We start from the raw sequence: 21143 nt of genomic DNA, 5'->3' as shown, positions 1-21143 counted from the left end.
AAAACATCATCGCACTGGTCTCCGTATCACTGTTTCTTAGGTGTAACACAGTGACAGCTACGGTGAAGTCTTGGACACTCGTAATGTTCGTGTAGACTATGATTATACCTTAACTGATTTCCAGGAACTCAAAACACACGGGGCGTACAGTGCCTGATAAAATTAATGGTCACACTTGTTCGGACTCGATGAATCTCTTTGAGCTACATCTACTTTGATTACTCTGCTTTTCACAATAAAGTGACTGGCAGAGGGTTCAAACTGTCTCTCTACCGTTCCACTCTCAAACGGCGAGCGGGACAAACGAGAACTTAATTTTTTCTGTGCGAGCCCTGATTTCTATTATTTTATCGTGTTGATCATTTCTCCCTGTGTAGGTGGGTGACAATAGAATGTTTTCACAATCGGAGGAGGAAACTGGTGATTGAAATTTCATGAGAAGATCCCGTCGCAACGAAAAACGCCTTTGTTTTAATAATAGCCACTCCAGTTCACGTATCATGTCTGTGACACTATCTCCCCTATTACGCGGTAATGCAAAACGAGCCTCCCTTCTTTGTACTTTTTCGATGTCATCGGTCAGTCCCACCTGATGCGGATCCCCCATCGCACAGCAACACTCCAGAATAGGGCGGACAAGTGTGGTGTAAGTAGTCTCTTTAGTAGACCTGTAGCACGTTCTAAGTGTTCTGCCAATGAATCACAGTCTTTAGTTTGCTCTACCTACAACATTATCTATGTGATCGTTCCAATTTAGGTTATTTGAAATTGTAATCTCTAAGTATTTAATTGAATTTACAGCCTTCAGGTTTGTGTGACTTATTGCATAATCGAAATTTAGTGGGTTTCTTTTAGTACTCATGTGAATCACACTTTTCTTTATTCAACGTCAATTGCCACTTTTCGCGCCATGCAGATATCTTATCTAAATCATTTTCAATTCGTTTTGATCATCTGATGAGTTTACAAGACAGTAAATGACAGCATCATCTGCAAACAATCTAAGAGGGCTACTGAGATTTTCTCCTATGTCGGTAATATAGTTCAGGAACAATAAAGGATATATAACACTTCCCTGGGGAACGCCGGATATTAATTCTGTTTTGCTCGATGACTTTCCGTCTATCACTACGAACTGTGACCTTTCTGACAGGAAATCACGATTCCAGTCGCACAACTGAGACGATATTCCATAGGCATGCAGTTTGATTAGAAGAGGCTTGTGAGGAACCGTGTCGAAAGCCTTCTGGAAATCTAAACATATGGAATCTATTTCACATCCCCTGTCGATAGCACTCACTACTTCATGAGTATAAAGAGCTACTTGTGTTTCGCAAGAACGATATTTTCTGAATCCGTACTGACTATGTGTCAATAAATCGTTTTCTTCGAGGTACTTCATAATGTTCGAATACAGTATATATTCCAAAACCCTACTGCAAATCGACGTTAGTGATATGGGCCTGTAGTTCAATGGATTACCCCTACTTTCCTTTTTGGGTATTGAAGTGACTTGAGCAATTTTCCATTCTTTAGGTACGGACCTTTCTGTGAACGAGCGGTTGTATATAATTACTAAACATGGAGCTATTGTATCAGCATACTCTGAGAGGAACGTGACTGTCGTACAATCTGGACCAGAAGCCTTGCATTTATTAAGTGATTTAAGCTGCTTTGTGACACCGAGGATATCTGCTTCTATGATTCTCATCTTGGCAGTTTTTCTTGATTAGAGTTCAGCAATATTTACTTCGCCTTCTTTGGTGAAGAAGTCTCCGAAAACCGTGTTTAATGACTCTGCTTTGGTAGCACTGTCCTCAGTGACTTCACCGATTTTCTCGCTCAGTGAAGGTATTGATTGCGTCTTGCCAATGTGTGCTTTATGTATGACCAGAATTTCTTTGGGATTTCTGCCAGATTTCGAGACAGAATTTCGTTACGTAAATTATCAAAAGCGTCTAGCATTGAAGTACGCGCTATATTTGGAACTTCCGTAATACTTTGCCAGTCTTGGGGATTTTGCGTTCTTTTAAATCTGGCACGCTTTTTTACTGCTTCTGCAACAGCGATCTGACCCGTTTTGTGCACCATGGGGGATCAGTACTATCGTTTAGTAATTTATGTGGTATATGTGTCTCAATTGCTGTCGATATTATCTCTTTGAAATCATTCCACAAGTTTTCTACGCTTACATGACCAGATCGGAAGGAGTGAAGACTGTCTCTTAAAACGGCTTTAAGAGGATTTTTATCAGCTTTTTTAACAAATATACTTTGAGTTTCTTTTTGAAGGTTGTAGGCTAGCCCTTTTACTGCATGTGTACCCATTATATTTTTGTTAGTGACGATATCCACGGCTCTGTACAAGGATTATGCACGAGCAGTTCGCACTGGTACCTAGGCTACGTAATTACGTGTTATTATTCATTTTCTGCGTCTAGTGTAACTATCAGTAGTTACAAAATACATCATGAAGTTTCTCACAAAATATTGTCGACCATTATTAGTTTCATGGAGAATCACTTCCTTAAAACCTCTAACGATTAAATATAAAAGGATTTCATCAAGAACAAGTCAGTTTTCTTAGCGTGAATATGTGTAATCAGAGTAGGTGTCTTTCAGTGGGCATAGAAAGTGTAATTTTTATATTATTTTGCAAGCATTTTGTTTGTTCAACATCTACTATTTAAAATGTGTAGCAGATATAAGGTTTACCATTTGAAGAAGTTTCAACATACACAAAACCAGTAAATGAACATTATGAACTGTAAGTGCGAGAATATTCGTTGCACTGATCGCCGAATGAACTAAAACGTGTGAAACAACACGTATCCTGACTTTATTTGGAATGAGCATTATATTTGCAACAAGTGTATGTATTAGTGATAAGGATCTGAACTAGCTGGAACTGTATGTATTCGTTCGCATATGAACCCAAGTATTAATTTGATTTTCTATGTTTGTTATGATGATAAGTATTTTCACTCGTCGTTTTCTCTGTGTGCAAAGGTGTATCTGATTTACATATTGCTGAATACCAGATATGTTTCAAATGTTCAAATGTGTGTGAAATCTTATGGGACGTAAGTGATAAGGTCATCAGTCCCTAAGCTTACACACTACTTAACCTAAATTATCCTAAGGACAAATACACACACCCATGCCCGAGGGAGGACTCGAAGCTCCGCCGAGACCAGCCACACAGTCCATGACTGCACCGCCGTAGACCTCTCTGCTAATCCAGCGCAGCCAGCTGTGTTTAATGCAATATGAAATTTAGGTCGTGAAGAGAGTAAAAGATGGTCATAAACTTATAAAACTGATTGAAGAGTAAAATACCAGAGAAATGTCTCGAAATAATAAGTGGAAAATTATACAGATACTCTGCACTGTGTATCATGTATCAAATAAACACAACACGAAGACACACATATATGTAACGTACTAACCTGTTCCCAAAGTAAACGTCAGTAGTACATTCACACAAAACACTACTAAGCGACATGAATGGCAGTGTACCGCTGACACGAAACTTGCAACTAGAAGCTATTTTTCCCATCTGTTTCTTTTGTGCTTGAATCGTTTCTAATATTAGGCCCTTCCTTATTTTGCACTCATGTACCTTAGATGTAGACGTCCTGTAGTGACTGTCGTCTGACTTGACTTTTCTATGAATATAAGTAAATGAAAAATTAACTTCATGGTATATGAATTATAAACAAAGATAATAAAATCATATTTTATATAAGGCTAAGTAAAACGTGTAAAAATATGTGACAGGTAAAAAAAATGATCTGGGCAGAGACTCTGTAAATCTAAAAGCCTATCGTAAATAAGCCTCTCTATTTTAGTGAAACCAAACTAATGATGTGTATGTAATAAACTGTGAACAATCGTGTTGTGTAATCCCGGTCCCTGGCAGGATGCCACTGGGACACTAGGACAACTAAGCAGCACATATGCTGGATACGAAGGTGTGGGAAAACTAGGGAAGCGGCTTCCTTCAAGACGGCGCGTGCTACCAAAGGAGTGTTGGTGGATTCCACTGCTCAGGATCTCAAAACGCGTCTCCAACGTCATCGCTTCCTGAGAGAACTTCGCATCACATAAGCACGATGTCCAACGTGTGTCTGAACTAAGGCGCTGGTTCTCCTTCAGTAAAATGTGATTTTGGCCAAAAGATTGTGCGACGCTCGTTATCGAACATTCAAACGTACACACTAAGACATGTATACGAAAACAAAACATGAACATGATAATATTCGCGCGATGTCATCAACTTTTGATCTTTGTAGATATGCAGTGAAGTATAATGATGGAAAGAAAGGAAGGAAACGAACTTTTACCTTTGCCTAACTTGGGCAGTATTCAAGTCTATGCAGTTACCTAAAACCTAGCGAAAAGGAATAATTTCTGTTGTACACAGTGTGAACGATCTGAGCTCATGTTACTATTTGTCAGTATCAAAGAAATTTAAGCTTTATATATTACATATTTATTTATTTATATATTTTATCTATGCACGTAGTAGTGAATGTTTTTAAAGAGCCTGATAGCATGGCAGAAGTGTTTCACGAATCCAGAGCCTCAGCGTTGCTGCGTGAACGTGAGCGGACACTGGCGTGAAGCGATAAGAGAGTGAAGTGTACATCGACCGCGGAGCGTAGTAAGGAAGATCGCACTGGCTAGCTTTTCGCCACCCGGTAACGACGTGCAACCCACATTTGACGTCACTCCTCCACTTTACCTGCGACATATTTTAGGTCACGTACACGAAGTAACATGTGTCTGATCTCTACTCTCACCCAGAGAACAACAGCGTTGCTCACATGTCATGCTGGCGTGTACATAGGAAAAAGCCACTGCCAGAACTTGATAACTAATCAATCATCCATTTATTAGTCCGTTCTTGTAAAACATGTAAAAATGTATACACTAATTTTTTCTTTCCTGTGTGCTGAATGACTACTCACAGTAAAGCAACAAATTTCTTCGTATTCATTCAGGGGGCATTGTAACACGACTTTCTAAAAACTATTCTTTGTGTGTAAAATTTTGTGTAATGATTCCGGACCAAAGAAACCATATGTTAACCTTTACATAATCTGTACAAATAACCGAGGGCCGGCCGTGGTGGCCGAGCGGCTCTAGGCACTTCAGTCCGGAACCGCGCTACTGCTACGGTCACAGGTTCGAATCTTGCCTCGGGCATGGATGTGTGTGATGTCCTTAGGTTAGTTAGGTTTAAGTAAGTTCTAAGTTCTAGGGGACTGATGACCTCAGATCTTAAGTCCCATAGTGCTCACAGCCAAATAACCGAGGGCGCGGCCTTCATTTTCTTTAAGGGTAGCGAGGAGATGCCTGGCTGTTCGCTTTTGGCTTTTGCCATCCTGATATTATCATCCTTTTCTGGGATAGACACCATATTTCGACGTGGCACCGATCTGCCATCGGCATGACATTGTCATAGATTTTGGGTATCCCTTTTTAGTTTATTGTAAAACTTAAACATACAGTCATTCGAAGAACAATTCAGAGAAGTTTGACTACTTACATAGCACAGAGCGATTACTAGACTGTGAGAAGAAATTTACATTTAAAAAGTTCAATCGGTACACGTCTTTAGCTGCTCTTGTCCCAACACCAGTCTAGTACAGTTATTAAACAGCTTGAGCACTTATTTAGTGAGCGGAGGTGGAAGCCAACTCACATATGGGACGAGTGAGTGGAGGGGGAGAGGGGAAAGAGGGGAGGTTGGGAGGAAAGGGCGTTGCGCTTGTCACTTGTTTTACGTCATAGAGCTTCGTCACAAAAGTGAACAAACTAAGCCAGAGTCACCAATACAATTTACATCTACTAGATACAAGCTCCATTGTTATTCAAGCGTTCTAACAAAGTTAAAAAGTGACAGCTTCGAAACCGTTTATTTTCTTTTGGTAGATAATCACAAACTCTTCCACAACTAAAAAGCTATATACACAATAGTGCCTTTTGCACTCAGAGTGGAACTTAATACTTAAAAAGAATACAAATACTTTGAATACTCTTCCATAAACGTTTTCGTTCAATACAAATAATTTTTTAGAAAGTAGAACTCGATTAACAATCGTTGAATATCGCATTTAGTGTTATGTGAACCGAAATGTTTCGTAGTTTCTTAAATAAACATTAATACATAATGCCCGTTTGAACCAACTTTAGAGTTCTTCCTTGACAGCACTCGATCGTTTCGTCTCCCGGAGAGGCAGCGACCTCCAAAAATCTGTCCGCTGCTGGAAGAGACCTTTCTTCACCTCCAGCTGTTCTCCTATATCCAGGTACTCCAACCCATCATCTGAAGTTACCCGGGGCCAGTGCACAGGATCGCTGTCCGGTGTGGGATTTCTGAAAAGTTTGAAGAGCTTCATTGGTAAATAATGTTTTATAGTAGAGGGTGGTTCGAAGGTGTATCATATAATTATAGTGAAATGTACAGGAACAGTTTCAGGAAATTACAGTAATGTCAAAACTATAATAAGTCAATAAAATTTTGAAAAATGATTTTTTTTTGTTTTCACTGTAGTACTATACGGATTCATCGTTACAGAATCCAGTTACTGAGGGCGGATTCTTGATACTTTTATCTCCAGTTCACTGTCTTACTTCCAAGTGCTGTGAGACAATATGGAAACATAATAACGATTTCAAGAGTGTGAAGACTTTCTCGTAAAGTTACACGGATTCTATCAGGTTATTTAACCAGATAAAAGAATCCTATTTAAGCAACGTCTCATCAGGCAAGAGGTCTTATTGCTGAAAGAAGTGCTCCTTTATCGGTTATGACCCTGTTCCTCCGTTTCCGATGGAGAATCGGGCGAACGCTTCACATTACTTTGGAATACAGCATATTAATAGATAATATGGTAGCCGGTAGTGAGGTCTCCGAACATGGCGTCCTTCAGATACTTGAGTACACTGTCTTCATTGCTTGCCTAGATCTTAGCATGGAGCTACCTAACGAATTTCTTTTAATGCAGCATAACGTGTAATTCGTGTGGATTATAATTGTTGTGGTTATCCACATGTACCGTTACTTTTATTTGCCTATCTCGTTGCTCACAGAGTCCCCACTCACACGGCACAGAAATTGTTTCTAAATTTTTAAATGAGCACACTGCCGTTTGACTGTATTATTGTTTATTTAATTACGACACAGGTAGCGTCCATTTATGCCATTTTCAAGTGACTGAATTTATGTGATTAACATATATTGCAGGACATCAAGCTCAAATTTTTGCAATAAATTAAGAAAAATATTTGCTCCCCCGAAATGCCAGACGTGCAATCAGTAAATAGTAGTGGGAGCGCGTCATGTTCGGTAAAAACACGTTTACTTTGGTATATAAAAAATGAACATATGTCCTTGAGTCGAAGTTGTTTCTGCTCAGAGTCATACCTGTGTCTTGAGGCACCGAACAGAATTGTTCCTCCACCCTGCCCCCTCTCCAAATGCGTCCCCCTCCTCCACACTTATAAAGGCACGCACCTCATCAATCAGATGTAACCCATACAATCTGTTAACCATCACGTTGTCAAAATATGAGGCACTTCACCCGAAGAAGATGAACAGGATACTTATTGAAACGACTCTTCAGGGCGACACCACTGGGTAGTTAGTATCAGAGAAAAATTATCAGAATAACAATAATTTAGGAAATGTGAAAAATAAAACGAAGTGTCATATTTCATGAATTATCTTTGCCACACATGAAATGGATGGAAGCTTACATTACAGAAAGTGTTGGTCAAGAACACAAGAGTTTACTTTACCCGCTCGTCAGTAATTGTTTGTATAGCAAAAAATTCTCTACCCCCTCCCCGACAGCCCATCTACTCTCCCAAAGGGCCACAGACCATGCCACTGTGGGATAAATAACTTGCAAACGTAAACGATACTGATAGTGGACAGACCACTTATAGTCTCTAAAGGGGATCAGCAGTCTTTACTTCCTGGCACATTAAAACTGTGTGCAAGTTTCGCAGGAGAGCTTCTGTGAAGTCTGGAAGGTAGGAGACGAGATACTGGTGGAAGTGAATCTGTCAGGAGCGGTCGTGAGTCGTGCTTGGGTAGCTCAGATGGCAGAGCAAAGGTTCCGAGTTCGAGTCTCGGTCCGGCACACAGTTTTCAAAAAAATGGTTCAAATGGCTCTGAGCACTATGGGACTTAACATCTGTGGTCATCAGTCCCCTAGAACTTAGAACTACACTCCTGGAAATGGAAAAAAGAACACATTGACACCGGTGTGTCAGACCCACCATACTTGCTCCGGACACTGCGAGAGGGCTGTACAAGCAATGATCACACGCACGGCACAGCGGACACACCAGGAACCGCGGTCTTGGCCGTCGAATGGCGCTAGCTGCGCAGCATTTGTGCACCGCCGCCGTCAGTGTCAGCCAGTTTGCCGTGGCATACGGAGCTCCATCGCAGTCTTTAACACTGGTAGCATGCCGCGACAGCGTGGACGTGAACCGTATGTGAAGTTGACGGACTTTGAGCGAGGGCGTATAGTGGGCATGCGGGAGGCCGGGTGGACGTACCGCCGAATTGCTCAACACGTGGGGCGTGAGGTCTCCACAGTACATCGATGTTGTCGCCAGTGGTCGGCGGAAGGTGCACGTGCCCGTCGACCTTGGACCGGACCGCAGCGACGCACGGATGCACGCCAAGACCGTAGGATCCTACGCAGTGCCGTAGGGGACCGCACCGCCACTTCCCAGCAAATTAGGGACACTGTTGCTCCTGGGGTATCGGCGAGGACCATTCGCAACCGTCTCCATGAAGCTGGGCTACGGTCCCGCACACCGTTAGGCCGTCTTCCGCTCACGCCCCAACATCGTGCAGCCCGCCTCCAGTGGTGTCGCGACAGGCGTGAATGGAGGTACGAATGGAGACGTGTCGTCTTCAGCGATGAGAGTCGCTTCTGCCTTGGTGCCAATGATGGTCGTATGCGTGTTTGGCGCCGTGCAGGTGAGCGCCACAATCAGGACTGCATACGACTGAGGCACACAGGGCCAACACCCGGCATCATGGTGTGGGGAGCGATCGCCTACACTGGCCGTACACCACTGGTGATCGTCGAGGGGACACTGAATAGTGCACGGTACATCCAAACCGTCATCGAACCCATCGTTCTACCATTCCTAGACCGGCAAGGGAACTTGCTGTTCCAACAGGACAATGCACGTCCGCATGTATCCCGTGCCACCCAACGTGCTCTAGAAGGTGTAAGTCAACTACCCTGGCCAGCAAGATCTCCGGATCTGTCCCCCATTGAGCATGTTTGGGACTGGATGAAGCGTCGTCTCACGCGGTCTGCACGTCCAGCACGAACGCTGGTCCAACTGAGGCGCCAGGTGGAAATGGCATGGCAAGCCGCTCCACAGGACTACATCCAGCATCTCTACGATCGTCTCCATGGGAGAATAGCAGCCTGCATTGCTGCGAAAGGTGGATATACACTGTACTAGTGCCGACATTGTGCATGCTCTGTTGCCTGTGTCTATGTGCCTGTGGTTCTGTCAGTGTGATCATGTGATGTATCTGACCCCAGGAATGTGTCAATAAAGTTTCCCCTTCCTGGGACAATGAATTCACGGTGTTCTTATTTCAATTTACAGGAGTGTATTTAAACCTAACTAACCTAAGGACATCACACACATCCATGCCCGAGGCAGGATTCGAACCTGCGACCGTAGCAGTCGCGCAGGTCCGGACTGAGCGCCTAGAACCGCTAGACCACCACGGCCGGCGAGTTTTCATCTGCCAGGAAGTTTCACATCAGCGCACACTCAGTTGCAGAGTGAAAACTTCATTCTGGAGAAATAAAGAAGCTTTAGAAATGAGGTGTTACAGAAGATAGTTGAATAGTAATGGATAAAGAGAATAATTAATAAAGAAGCACTGTATGGAGTTGAGGGAAAAGAAATTAACGGGACAACTTGAGTACAAGAAGGTTAGGTCGTTAGGACAGTTTCTGTGGCATAAAGGGATCGTTAATTTGATATCCGAGGTTAGTTTGGGGAGTAAAAATGGTACAGAGGGAGAACAGTGACTGCTGTTGCCAGAAAATCACTAATATTCAGTGCAAAATTTTTAGTAGTGGAAATTATGTTTACATTCATGTGATGTCAACTACTAAAGCTATTGCTTGAGTTACTACTTGTAGTAAATGTATTCTCAACTTCGGCTTTCTCCTGCAGGTCGAATCTCATTTTAACCCATAAACTCTATGCAGTATAACTTTGTACCTGTTGGTCATCTATAGGATGTGGCTGACAAAGTTTAGGATGCAAGCTTGCAAATTCATTCTTTTATTGTGTCAACATGTAAGGATAGCTTACGAGAACACCAGCGGATTTATTGACCACTATTGGTGTGGCACTGCACAACCTAATTTGTTGACTTGACTCGTTGAGATATCTGAGGCATCGATTGTGCATCGTCGCTTTAAATCCCATACATTTAGCACAGAACTAATTCTTAAACCCATTTAAGTAAATAAACAAGTTCTCGAAAGTATGTATAAATACGAAAAACTATTGGAAAAATTCTGAAGGATTTATTAGGTAAGCGAAACAAGATAGTAGTAGTCTAAACGAAACAAAGGTATATACATCAAAATTCACATTATCAGAGGGATGGACTCAGATGAATCGCGAATTTCAAATGATAAACAATTTAAATAATATTTAATTAGGTATCAGCGCGTGTAAAACGTCGAACACGAAAACATGTGCCAGAAAAGTTTAATTAGAATGCAGTACATTACAGAGGATACTACTACGGTCTTTTTGCGAACACTCATTAAAATATCAAAATAGCATTAAATTAGTTATTAAGGAAGTTTATGCCTACATCCAGTCTTACATCCAGTCTTACAAGACAGATTTACGTGAAAAGTAAACACATATTAAGTAATAAATTGCAGTTACTCATCCACTAGGAAAAATTAGGTAAGGATCTGAGAAAGTCATACTGTCTTCATATTACGTTCAATTGTGCGGGGTCTGTACTACTCGTACATTTGGGTGTAATTTTTATAAACTCGTTTACAGTTGTAATCTTTACCGATTTCTTGTTGAGTTAAGATGTACACTTAGCAGTAATATATACAGTAAATACAGTCTGTGTGTTTTTCAACTGCAGAATGACAGCTACACGAGGACAGTGGACATTTTTCAGAGTTAGTCTACTGTATGAACCAATGGAGGCATGACCTGTGGAGATGTTCAGCTCATTAGTCGCTAAAAAACGTTTTTTGAAACATTTAGTACAACTCTGGAGATTTGCAAAATACCTATAAGAGTTCAAGAAAATACGTTTTCCACAGTAGGTTCGTGGTTGCTAGCTATGAACAGCAGTGTGATGTTGAAGGAGTCGCACTTCAGTAAGTCGTTACACTCATCGCATTTAAACATATATGAAATAAACAATTTGCTAGGAAATCTTAGCCAGTTTGGGTTGAAGAATATTTTCCATCACGCATTTCTGACCCACCAGTAAAGTTATTTCCAGGAAATAGCAGAATAATACTTTGTGAGTGCCACTGGTGTCTGGCCGCCTTACTGGGAACGACCGCAGCCAACGAGGTTCAAACTCGGACACACATTTTAATAAGCCTTATTACATTCGGCGCTACATTCTTTTATTGGATTTCATGGCCGAAGGCTGCCTTAGGCAAAGGTCATACGTCGATCTGGCATTCTGACAGCACATTGATTCACGAAAGTCAACAGCAATCGTTCAAAGTCCAAACACGCAGTTTCCCACTGTCAGTCGCGAGGTAAACCGAAGTTTGTTGTTCTGAATAACCACTGTAAGAAATATGGAGAATGTCCATTACATTATGTATAGTCGCTCTGACAGCCAATTTCAAGATGAAACACACTCTGTTGGAACGATATATCCTTTTGATAAATTTTATTTATTGCGTCTGATACGTACTCACCCGGTATTAGCGAAGTTTGTCCAGAGCTTTGTCATGGCTTTAACGACTTCATAATCTTTCTCGGGCATGTCACCAGATGTTGGATAGTAAGGGTTGTTCGAAAATAAGTAAAATAAATCGTCCGCATGGGACACACCTGAAACATAGAAGGTCACTCTGTCACAGAAGATTTATACTTCAATTTTTAAATCTGGAATTGCATTCAGACGTGCCTGCTAGTCTTTGAAGTGTTTACGATAACACTGATGAAAATGCTGCACGTTAAATAACAGTAGAGTGGAATCGATTATAATCCTCTGGGAAATGCTTTTTGTGAGTGGTGTCACACCTTGTTCAACTCTGTACAGATCATCAGTTTTCCATCTAGTCATTCTTAAATGTGAAGAACTGTTCAAAACTTCGTTATATTTCGTTATTAATTTGATACTTTGGTGGAGTCATTACCTTTATTTGTACTTAGTTATGAATTTGACACTTTGGTGATCCATCACCTTTATTACTGTGTTGCTTCACTTAACAGAATTCACGTGCTGTTCTGCCACTGACTATAATGTAATGCTAACACTTTTCATTTAATCATTAGTTAATACTTCCGTGCCGTACAAAACTGCTGCCTAACGTTTTGTCTCCTACTGCGGGAGAAGTCTTCAGAGGTAAAACAGCTACTGCCTCTACATAGGCTTCACGGGCTCTCGCATTTATAGAGCACACTTAGAGAAGCACCATAACTCACATAATGCCGACTGAATAACTAACTGTACACTCGATTATGAAGAATCAATTGTTGGTGCAAAGTCAACATACATATTTCATCTAACTTCAAAACTTCTTATTGTCTGTTAAAGTTATTATGGTATTCACGTATCTCTGTTGCACCCGTGGTCTAGGGCTAGCGTTTTTGATAAGTAATCAAAACGTCCTGGGTCCCTAGTTCCAAATCCACCACTGATTAGATTTTGATTAATAATCAGCATTGGAGGCCGAAACCTTCTGGCACAAGAAGTCACACCGTCCGGCCAACGGCCTTGTGAAATAAGGCGGAGGAGCAGACAGAGGTTCAGGTCACTAGCTTGTCCTTGGGGTGAGAAAGTGCCCCTAAAGGCAGAAGAATCAGCAATGATCAACGGCGTAAGGATGTATAAGGCAATAGAAGCCAAAAATGGCTCTGAGCATTATGGGACTTAACATCTGAGGTCATCAGTCCCCTAGAACTTAGAACTACTTAAGCCTAACTAACCTAAGGACATCACACACATCCATGCCCGAGGCAGGATTAGAACCTGCCACCGTAGCGGTCGCGCGGTTCCAGACTGAAGCGCCCAGAACCGCTCGACCACACCGGCCGGCGCAGTGGAAACCACTGTGTTAAAGATACATAATGTTTATGCACACGACATGTGGTCTGCAATTGAAAAAGTGTCATGATGATGTCTCCATTGGCAGAGGATTTCGGAATAGCCTCCCCTTCGAATCTCCGGGAGGGGACTGCCAAAGGGGAGGAGACCATGAGAAAAAGCATGACGAACCAACGAAAGGATAACGTTCTACGAGTCAGGTCATCGAACATCAGAAACTTGAACGTGCTAGGGAAGTTAGAAAATCTGAAAAAGGAAATGCAAAGGCTCAATCTAGATATAGTAGTGGTCAGTGAAATGGAATGGAAAGAAGACAAGGATTTCTGGTCGGATGAGTATAGGGTAATACCAACAGCAACAGAAAATGGTGTAACGGGAAAAGGATTCGTGACGAAATGAAAGGCAGGGCTGAGGGTGTGTTACTGCTAACAGTTCATTGAGAGGGTTCTTATCAGAATCGACAGCAAACCAGTATGGACAACGATAGTTCAGGCACACATGCTGATATCGCAAGCTGAAGATGAAGAGATGGAGAAAGTATTTGAGGATACTGAAAGCGTAATACAGTACGTAAAGGGAGATAAAAATCTAATAATCATTGGGGAATGAAATGCAATTGTAGGGGAAAGAGCATAAAAAATGGTTATAGGAGAATATGGGCTTGGGACAAGATATGAGAGAGGGGAGAGGCTAACTGAGTTCTGTAATAATTTTCAGCTAGTAGTAGAAGATACTGAGTTCAAGAAACAACAAGAGAAGGAGGTATAATTGGAAAAGACCGGATGATACGGAAGATTTCGGTTATATTATAACATGGTCAGACAGAGATTCGGACATCAGATACTGGATTGCAAGACGTATACAAGAGCAGATGTAGACTCGTATCACAATGTAATGGTGATGAGGAGTAGGCTGTAGTTTAAGAGATTCAAAAAATGTTCAAATGTGTGTGAAATCGTGTGGGACTTAACTGCTAAGGTCATCAGTCCCTAAGCTTACACACTACTTAACCTAAATTATCCTAAGGACAAATACACACACCCATGCCCGAGGGAGGACTCGAACCTCCGCAGGCACCAGCCGCACAGTCCTTTAATGCAGCGCCTTATACCGGTTTAAGAGATTAGTCGGGAAGAATCAATATGCAAAGAAGCGGGATAGGGAAGTACCAAGCAAAGACGGGATACGCTGGAGGTTCTCTCAGGATAGATACAACAATAAAAAATTGCTCAGCATGCAGTACAGTTCAAGAGGCATGGATATCTCGAAAATGGTAATCACAGAAACTGGAAAAAAAACCTATGTACAAAGAAGGTAACTGCGAAGAAACCGTGGGTAACGTAACAAATACTTCAGCTGATCGATGAGAGAAGAAGTACAAAAATATTCACGGAAATTCAAGAATACAAAAATACAAGTCACTGAAGAACGAAGTAAGAGGAAGTGCGGGGAAGCTGATATGGAATGGGTGCATGAAAAATGTGAAGAATTAGAAAAATAAATAATAGTCAGAAGGACTGATTCATCAAAAAAAAAAAACTGTTAAATGCAGAAGAGAGAGTGGATAGGTGGAAAGAGTACACAGAAGGCCTCTATGGAGGGGAAGATTTCCCTGGTGTGATGAAGAAGAAACAGGAATCGATTTAGAAGGGGGATACAGCATTAGAATCAGAATTCAACTTAACATCAATTAAAACAGAAGGGATAGATAACATTCCATAAGAATTTCTGAAATCATTGGGAGGAGTGGCAACAAAACGACTATTACGTTAGTATAGAATGTATGAATCTGAAGACATAGCATTTGACTTTCGGAAAAATATCATCCAGACAATTCCGAAGACTGCAAGGGATGAAAAGTGCTACAGTTATACCACACTCAGCCTAACAGCTCATGAATCCACGTTGCTCACAAAAATAATGTACAGAAGAATGGTAAAGAAAATTAAGGATGTGTTAAATGACGATCAGTTTGGATTTAGAAATGGCAAGGGCACCAGAGAGGCAATTCTGACGTTGCGCCAGATATGGACGTAAGACTAAAGAAAAATCAAGACACGTTCATAGGATTTGTTGATCTGGAAAAAGCCTTCGATAATGTAAAATGATGCAAGATGTTCGGAATAGTGAGAAAAATAGGGTTAAGCTATAGGGAGAGACGGTTAAAATACAATATGTACAAGTGCTAAGAGGGAATAATAAGAGTGGACGACCAAGAACCAAGTGCTCGGATTTAAAAGAGTGCAAGACATGGACGTAGCCCTTCATCCTTACTGTTCAATCAGTATATCGAAGAAGCAATGAAGGAAATAAAAGAAAGGTTCAGGAGTAGGCTTAAAATTCAAGATGAAAAGATATCAATGATACGATTCGCTGATGACATTGCTATATTGAGTGGAAGTGAAAAAGATTTACAAGGCTTGCTGAGTTGTATGAAGATTCTAATGAGTGCACAATATCGACTGAAAGAAAATCGAAGGTAAGCGAATTTAATGAGAAGTGACAGAAATGAGAAAAATTTAACATCAGGATTGATGTCACGAAATAGTTGCCTACCTAGGCAGTAAAATATCTAATGGCAGACGCAGCAAGAGGAATCAAAAGCAGGCTAGCACTGGTAAAAAGGACATTCCTGGCCAAGGTAAGTCTATTAGTATGTAACATAACCCATCATTTGAGGAAGAAGTTTCTGAAAATGTGCGGTGGTTTCCGTCTCGAAAAACATGTTCTCCTACGGCCGATCTTTCGATATGTCCCAAGCCAGCCGCGATGGCCGAGCGGTTCTAGACGCTTCAGTCCGGAACCGCCCGACTGCTACGGTCGCAGGTTCGAATCCTGCCTCGGGCATGGATGTGTGTGATGTCCTTAGGTTAGTTAGGTTTAAGTAGTTCTAAGTTTTAGGTGACTAATGACCTCCGATGTTAAGTCCCATAGTGCTCAGAGCCATTGGAATCCTTTTTCGATATGTCTTAAGCAGCTGTTCTTTTTATGTTTGCCTTTGCTGGTGACACTTCTTTTCGTACTTCCAGTATACACTTGTCGGCAACTACACGGAATTCTATATACCCCGTGTGTTGCTAGGGGATACTGTGCATCTTTTGCTGTTCTTAAATATTAATTAATCTTCTTGGTCAGCCTAAAAATCGTTTCAAGCCCATAGTCGCCCAAAAATTTACCGATGCTATCATTAATTTTATTAATGAACGGTAGAAAGACTTTTCCAGGTGCGGTCGTTGTTGCTGAGAACTTCCGGCTTCTCTTCTTTGATGGAGTGCTCGATCACTCTCCTTACTAGCGTATTCATTTTTCTTGAAGGCGGGTAATAAGTAATTCATTCATCTTGCAAATAAAATGGTTCGCAGATTTTGTTGCCTCTGTTCACCAACGTTTTAATGACGCCTCTGTTTCGTCTAGATGATGGTTTGATTCCCTGCGGAAGCGTCGATCAGTGTGTGTGTCCTTTCTGTATACCTTGTGGCCCAAAGTCCCGTCCACTCGTTTGTTACAGATACATCCAGAGAAAGCCGGAAAAAGCTGAACTAAGCCAATAGCCACCCGTCGATGTGTTCTTAAAATTCGTTATTGTACTGGAAACAAGTTCGGGTAACGCAATGTCTAAATAAAACCACTATGTCAGTCGGAAAAATATCTGCTATGTTTGAGATAGCTTCGTTTAGAGGAACCGTAGTAAACAGGGACACTACATCAAAGCTGACAAGAATATCACTAGGGCTCACGTTAATCTCCATTAGTTTGAAATAAAATGCACAGAGTTTTTAATGAAACCGTCACTTCTACCAACATACTGCTGCGATAAGGAGACATTAGGCAACTTCAAGAGTGAGAGATCCTACGGCACTCACAGTCGGTCTCAGATGAACATTTGACTTATGCACGTTTGGTAGGCCATATATTTCGGATGGATAAGTTTCTGTTCTGCAGAACTGTTTTTTATCGTCCGAGGAGAAAGAAGAGATGATAACCATGAAATAAAATTCAGCGAGAAAAAGTTTTAGCAAGGACATCGCATTATTATGTACGCATGTAATATAGAGAAGTCATAGAGACTCATAAACACCATGATAATTTTAACAGAAAAGAAGATAGTTTTGAAGTTAGATAAAATATGGGTGTCGACTTCGCGCCAACAGAATGACAATTGATTATTTTTGGTTGATAATGACGATACCATCCCGAGATAGTCATACAATGGGCATCACGTGACTTACGGTGGTGCCCTATATGCTTTCTATAAATTCGAGAGCCTCTCAAGCAGTAACCGCTTTACCTCGGAAGATGCCTCCCGCAGTTGTAGGCGAAACATTAGGACGCACTTTTATACGTTGATCACGGCCTCTCAGCTCATCAGCATTAATGAGAAAGACGCCAGCTGTGAAAGCCTACATTATATGATTAACCTTTTTTTAAAAAAAATTTCTGACTCAATTGCGCCCACACGCTCGCTACGTTTACTCCCTACGACATTCGCTACTTGCCCAACCTCAATTAATTACCTTCGATCATTATCACTATTCCTGGCGATACATCAGTTAAATGTCAACAAGAAACTGAGACACCTTACACAGTAATTCTGAAAAGTTAAGAATAATTATGAAAAGGGTAAAAGTGAATCACTTTAACCTAGCCAGAACTTGTAATTTGCCACCTGTATGAGAATAGGTGTACTACCAACCTTGAATAAAAGCGTAGGTAATAAACTCTACAAAGAACAGTAAATTGGACTCACAGTGTCTCAAGTTAGGCTTAACATCGGCACAATGTTTAACAATAATGAACTTTTGCGTGTTCTAATGGTTAGTTTCTTGTTTCTGCTCTTCGTATAGATTTCCATAACAGTTTCTTCTGATGGCGCCTATGTAAAAGTCAGTGTTTTGGATGGTACTAACGGCGCAAACATAGAAATTATTTCACGATTTTCAATTTAATAACTCTATGAAGAAGAGATACGTTTATAAAGATGCCTGATGCTGAAAATTTCACTGCCACTGTCATAAATTTTAGGATTCACCTTTAGCTTTCCTCTGTAAAGCCAGCACTAATGGACTGACGATGGTTGGTACGCAGTCTTAGTGTAGAGTTAATTAATAACAGAAATAATGAATTATGCGCATGAATGCAGCATGAATAGGACTGAACCGACAGATATTTGTGAAACTCTCCCACTTTTCACAAAGTCAGAAGTTTTCTCTTGAATTGTAATTTTTTTTCCTGGTTTCTGCCTCGAAAAACATGTTCTGCTACGGTATGACTAATGGTCTGAAACAAAATAATTGCTTTTAATACATACTGAGTCGTGGCGCTCAATGCGAGAGGATGCTTTTTTCCGGAAAGAAGATCTTTGGGAGAACTTCGAGAGTTGGTGTACACGGACTAGCTGCGACTGGTCGGGGTTGCTACGCGAACTGCGAGATGCGTGCGGACGAAGGTCGCGAGGGGGAGTTTTGAGGAGTGCTGTGAGTCCACACAGAACGCACGGACCTGCCCATAGCCGGCCTACGATTGTCTTTCGCTGAGGTGATCCGTGCATCTGTGAAGTGGTGTCCTTGTGCCTATCGATACAATCGTATACGGTGCCTGATGAGACTAATACCGGCGACTGAAAACTGTGAACCTTGCTGCGCTTCAGACGAACCTGAGCGTAACGAATGTTTGCAAACTGGCGGATTGAAATCATGAGTTGGTTCTGAATGTTTCTCATGAATCGAGCTTTATGTTTGGAACTGTGTATGCTTGTTAAAAGTGTCACAAGTGTATTCGCTTAAGCATACGTTTGCATGCGATTTTGTGGTACAGCTTGATCAGTTGAATTACATGGGCTAGTCTATCAGTATTCACAACTGAAAACGCTACCTTGCCGTGCCGTTCTTGCTGTAATAACATATACCAACCCTTATTAGTGCAGACTGGCACTAACTTCGTACATTCAGATTTCATTCTTATCAGATAACGGAGTTAAACCTTGTTTCAATGCTGATATGCGAAGCGCCCATTTAAGCAATACAAGCTTTAGGTGTGGCCAACTGTTGCTCCTTAGTAATGTTACAGACTTAATCTGTTTAGTGCACAACTCCTCGGACCCCATAATTGGTCACCTTTGCCTCCGTGTTATTGGGTAAGCAATTCAATTTGTTTATGGCGGTCCAAATGGTGTGCACCCATCAGTTGATGGAGGAAGGAAACCCCCAATGCAATAACCATATTTGCTATATTGTTGTGGCGAAGGAGAAAACCTTGGAGCTTTGGTCTTGTAGATAATAGTTGTGTTAGGATTATTCTGTTAAGGCACCTGTCTTAATCTGCTTGACACTTGGCAAATGAACTCTAAATCGAACATTTTATTTATAATACCATTGTTCTGAACGTTTGTTTGAGATTTATTAAAACCATTTATTATACAGTGTGTTTAAGAAAAATTTTACCTTCTGTAAGGAGATCATTACTTTTATCCTTGTTTAAGAGATCATTATTTTACATATATCTGAGATTATTCAAGCTGAGTGAGATCGGGTGAAAAACTTTATTTTCTCTTTCTTATGATTGCACTATCACAAATACATGCATGGCAATATTTTCTTGCATTCTGTGCGAGTGCACGAAGTTCATTTAATCACCTTTTAATCTCTGTACATTACTGCTGGGCAGTTGTAGAATTTTGGGTTTTGCGATTTTAGCTAGCTGTGTATCTTGACAAGTGATTACTTCTGAAATGAAGTGGCTAACGGTCTTATTTGTGTTGATATTCTTGATGTTATAAAATTAATGTCATTTTCTTAGCGTCAGTATTTGTTCGTCTTAAGTTCTGGCACGAATCCAGGTAGTTGGTAGTATTTCAAGACGTTAATTGCCATAATAATTTCTAGGTCTCTAAATCGAACATTTTATTTATAATACCATTGTTCTGAACGTTTGTTTGAGATTTATTAAAACCATTTATTATACAGTGTGTTTAAGAAAAATTTTACCTTCTGTAAGGAGATCATTACTTTTATCCTTGTTTAAGAGATCATTATTTTACATATATCTGAGATTATTCAAGCTGAGTGAGATCGGGTGAAAAACTTTATTTTCTCTTTCTTATGATTGCACTATCACAAATACATGCAATTAGTTACGGTTGCTAGATCAAATTTAGCTCTACAATTGTCAAATAAATTTTCTGTTAAAAAGTTTTAACTGTGAATAGTTTTGCTGTTGTGTTACCCTTGGGTTAGCCTTCCACACTAGAGCCTTTGTACTGGCCTTTACCTCGCCTCTGGTAAAATCAGATTCAATTGTAGCAGAACGTGGTTATGCTCTGGGCAGGGGGGCAGTTTTGACATCATTCACAGTTGTCTTATGATGCCAGTGTTAAGTATTTTCGTTTTTATGTTAAATGCTTGCGATTCCGTCTAGTCATTAAGTTGCAGGAAGGTTCAGGCGCTGGAATTGGTCTCATGCAATTGTTGGATGTGTGGACTTGGATTATTATTATTATTTTAGAATATGAGCAGTTAATTTATGAACTGCAAATACAAGCGCAGGCGACCGGTACGGTTGTGGAGCTTACCGCGCGATCACGGAATATTTTGGACAGACCGTTGCAGACGGAGCGAATTGACGAGATAAGTCCTGCCTTGTCTTATTGTTCTGGGGCTCTTTCGAATGTGAGTGATACGATTGATATTTTGCAAGGTAGTCGTCCGTCGTGATAGGTGAACAGTGTCCAAGCACAGATTAGTCATTTGCTAAACAGGCTCCGTGATTTGAAACAATTACAGATTAGTTAGGAGGATGGCGTT

At 41.0% G+C, this 21143-nt stretch overlaps 1 protein-coding gene across 2 annotated transcripts in view; it reads right to left on the bottom strand.

The window, feature by feature from the left end:
* Positions 1 to 5904: 5904 nt before the first annotated feature.
* LOC124789344 (juvenile hormone esterase-like) overlaps positions 5905 to 21143 on the bottom strand; it is a 114306-nt gene continuing 99067 nt past the window's right edge. The window contains exons 9-10 of one of the 2 annotated variants that reach the window (XM_047256668.1): positions 11990 to 12125; positions 5905 to 6383 (exon numbers count right to left, since the gene is read on the bottom strand). In XM_047256668.1, coding sequence (XP_047112624.1) covers positions 6197 to 6383; positions 11990 to 12125 — 323 coding nt within the window. In that variant the 3' untranslated portion in view covers positions 5905 to 6196. Of the gene's footprint in view, positions 6384 to 11985; positions 12126 to 21143 lie in introns of both variants that reach the window. The other variant, XM_047256669.1, reaches the window with a different exon arrangement.

This window comes from Schistocerca piceifrons, chromosome 3, assembly GCF_021461385.2.
Source record: "Schistocerca piceifrons isolate TAMUIC-IGC-003096 chromosome 3, iqSchPice1.1, whole genome shotgun sequence".
Lineage (NCBI taxonomy): Eukaryota > Metazoa > Arthropoda > Insecta > Orthoptera > Acrididae > Schistocerca > Schistocerca piceifrons.
This window is presented reverse-complemented; position numbering and strand designations above follow the sequence as displayed.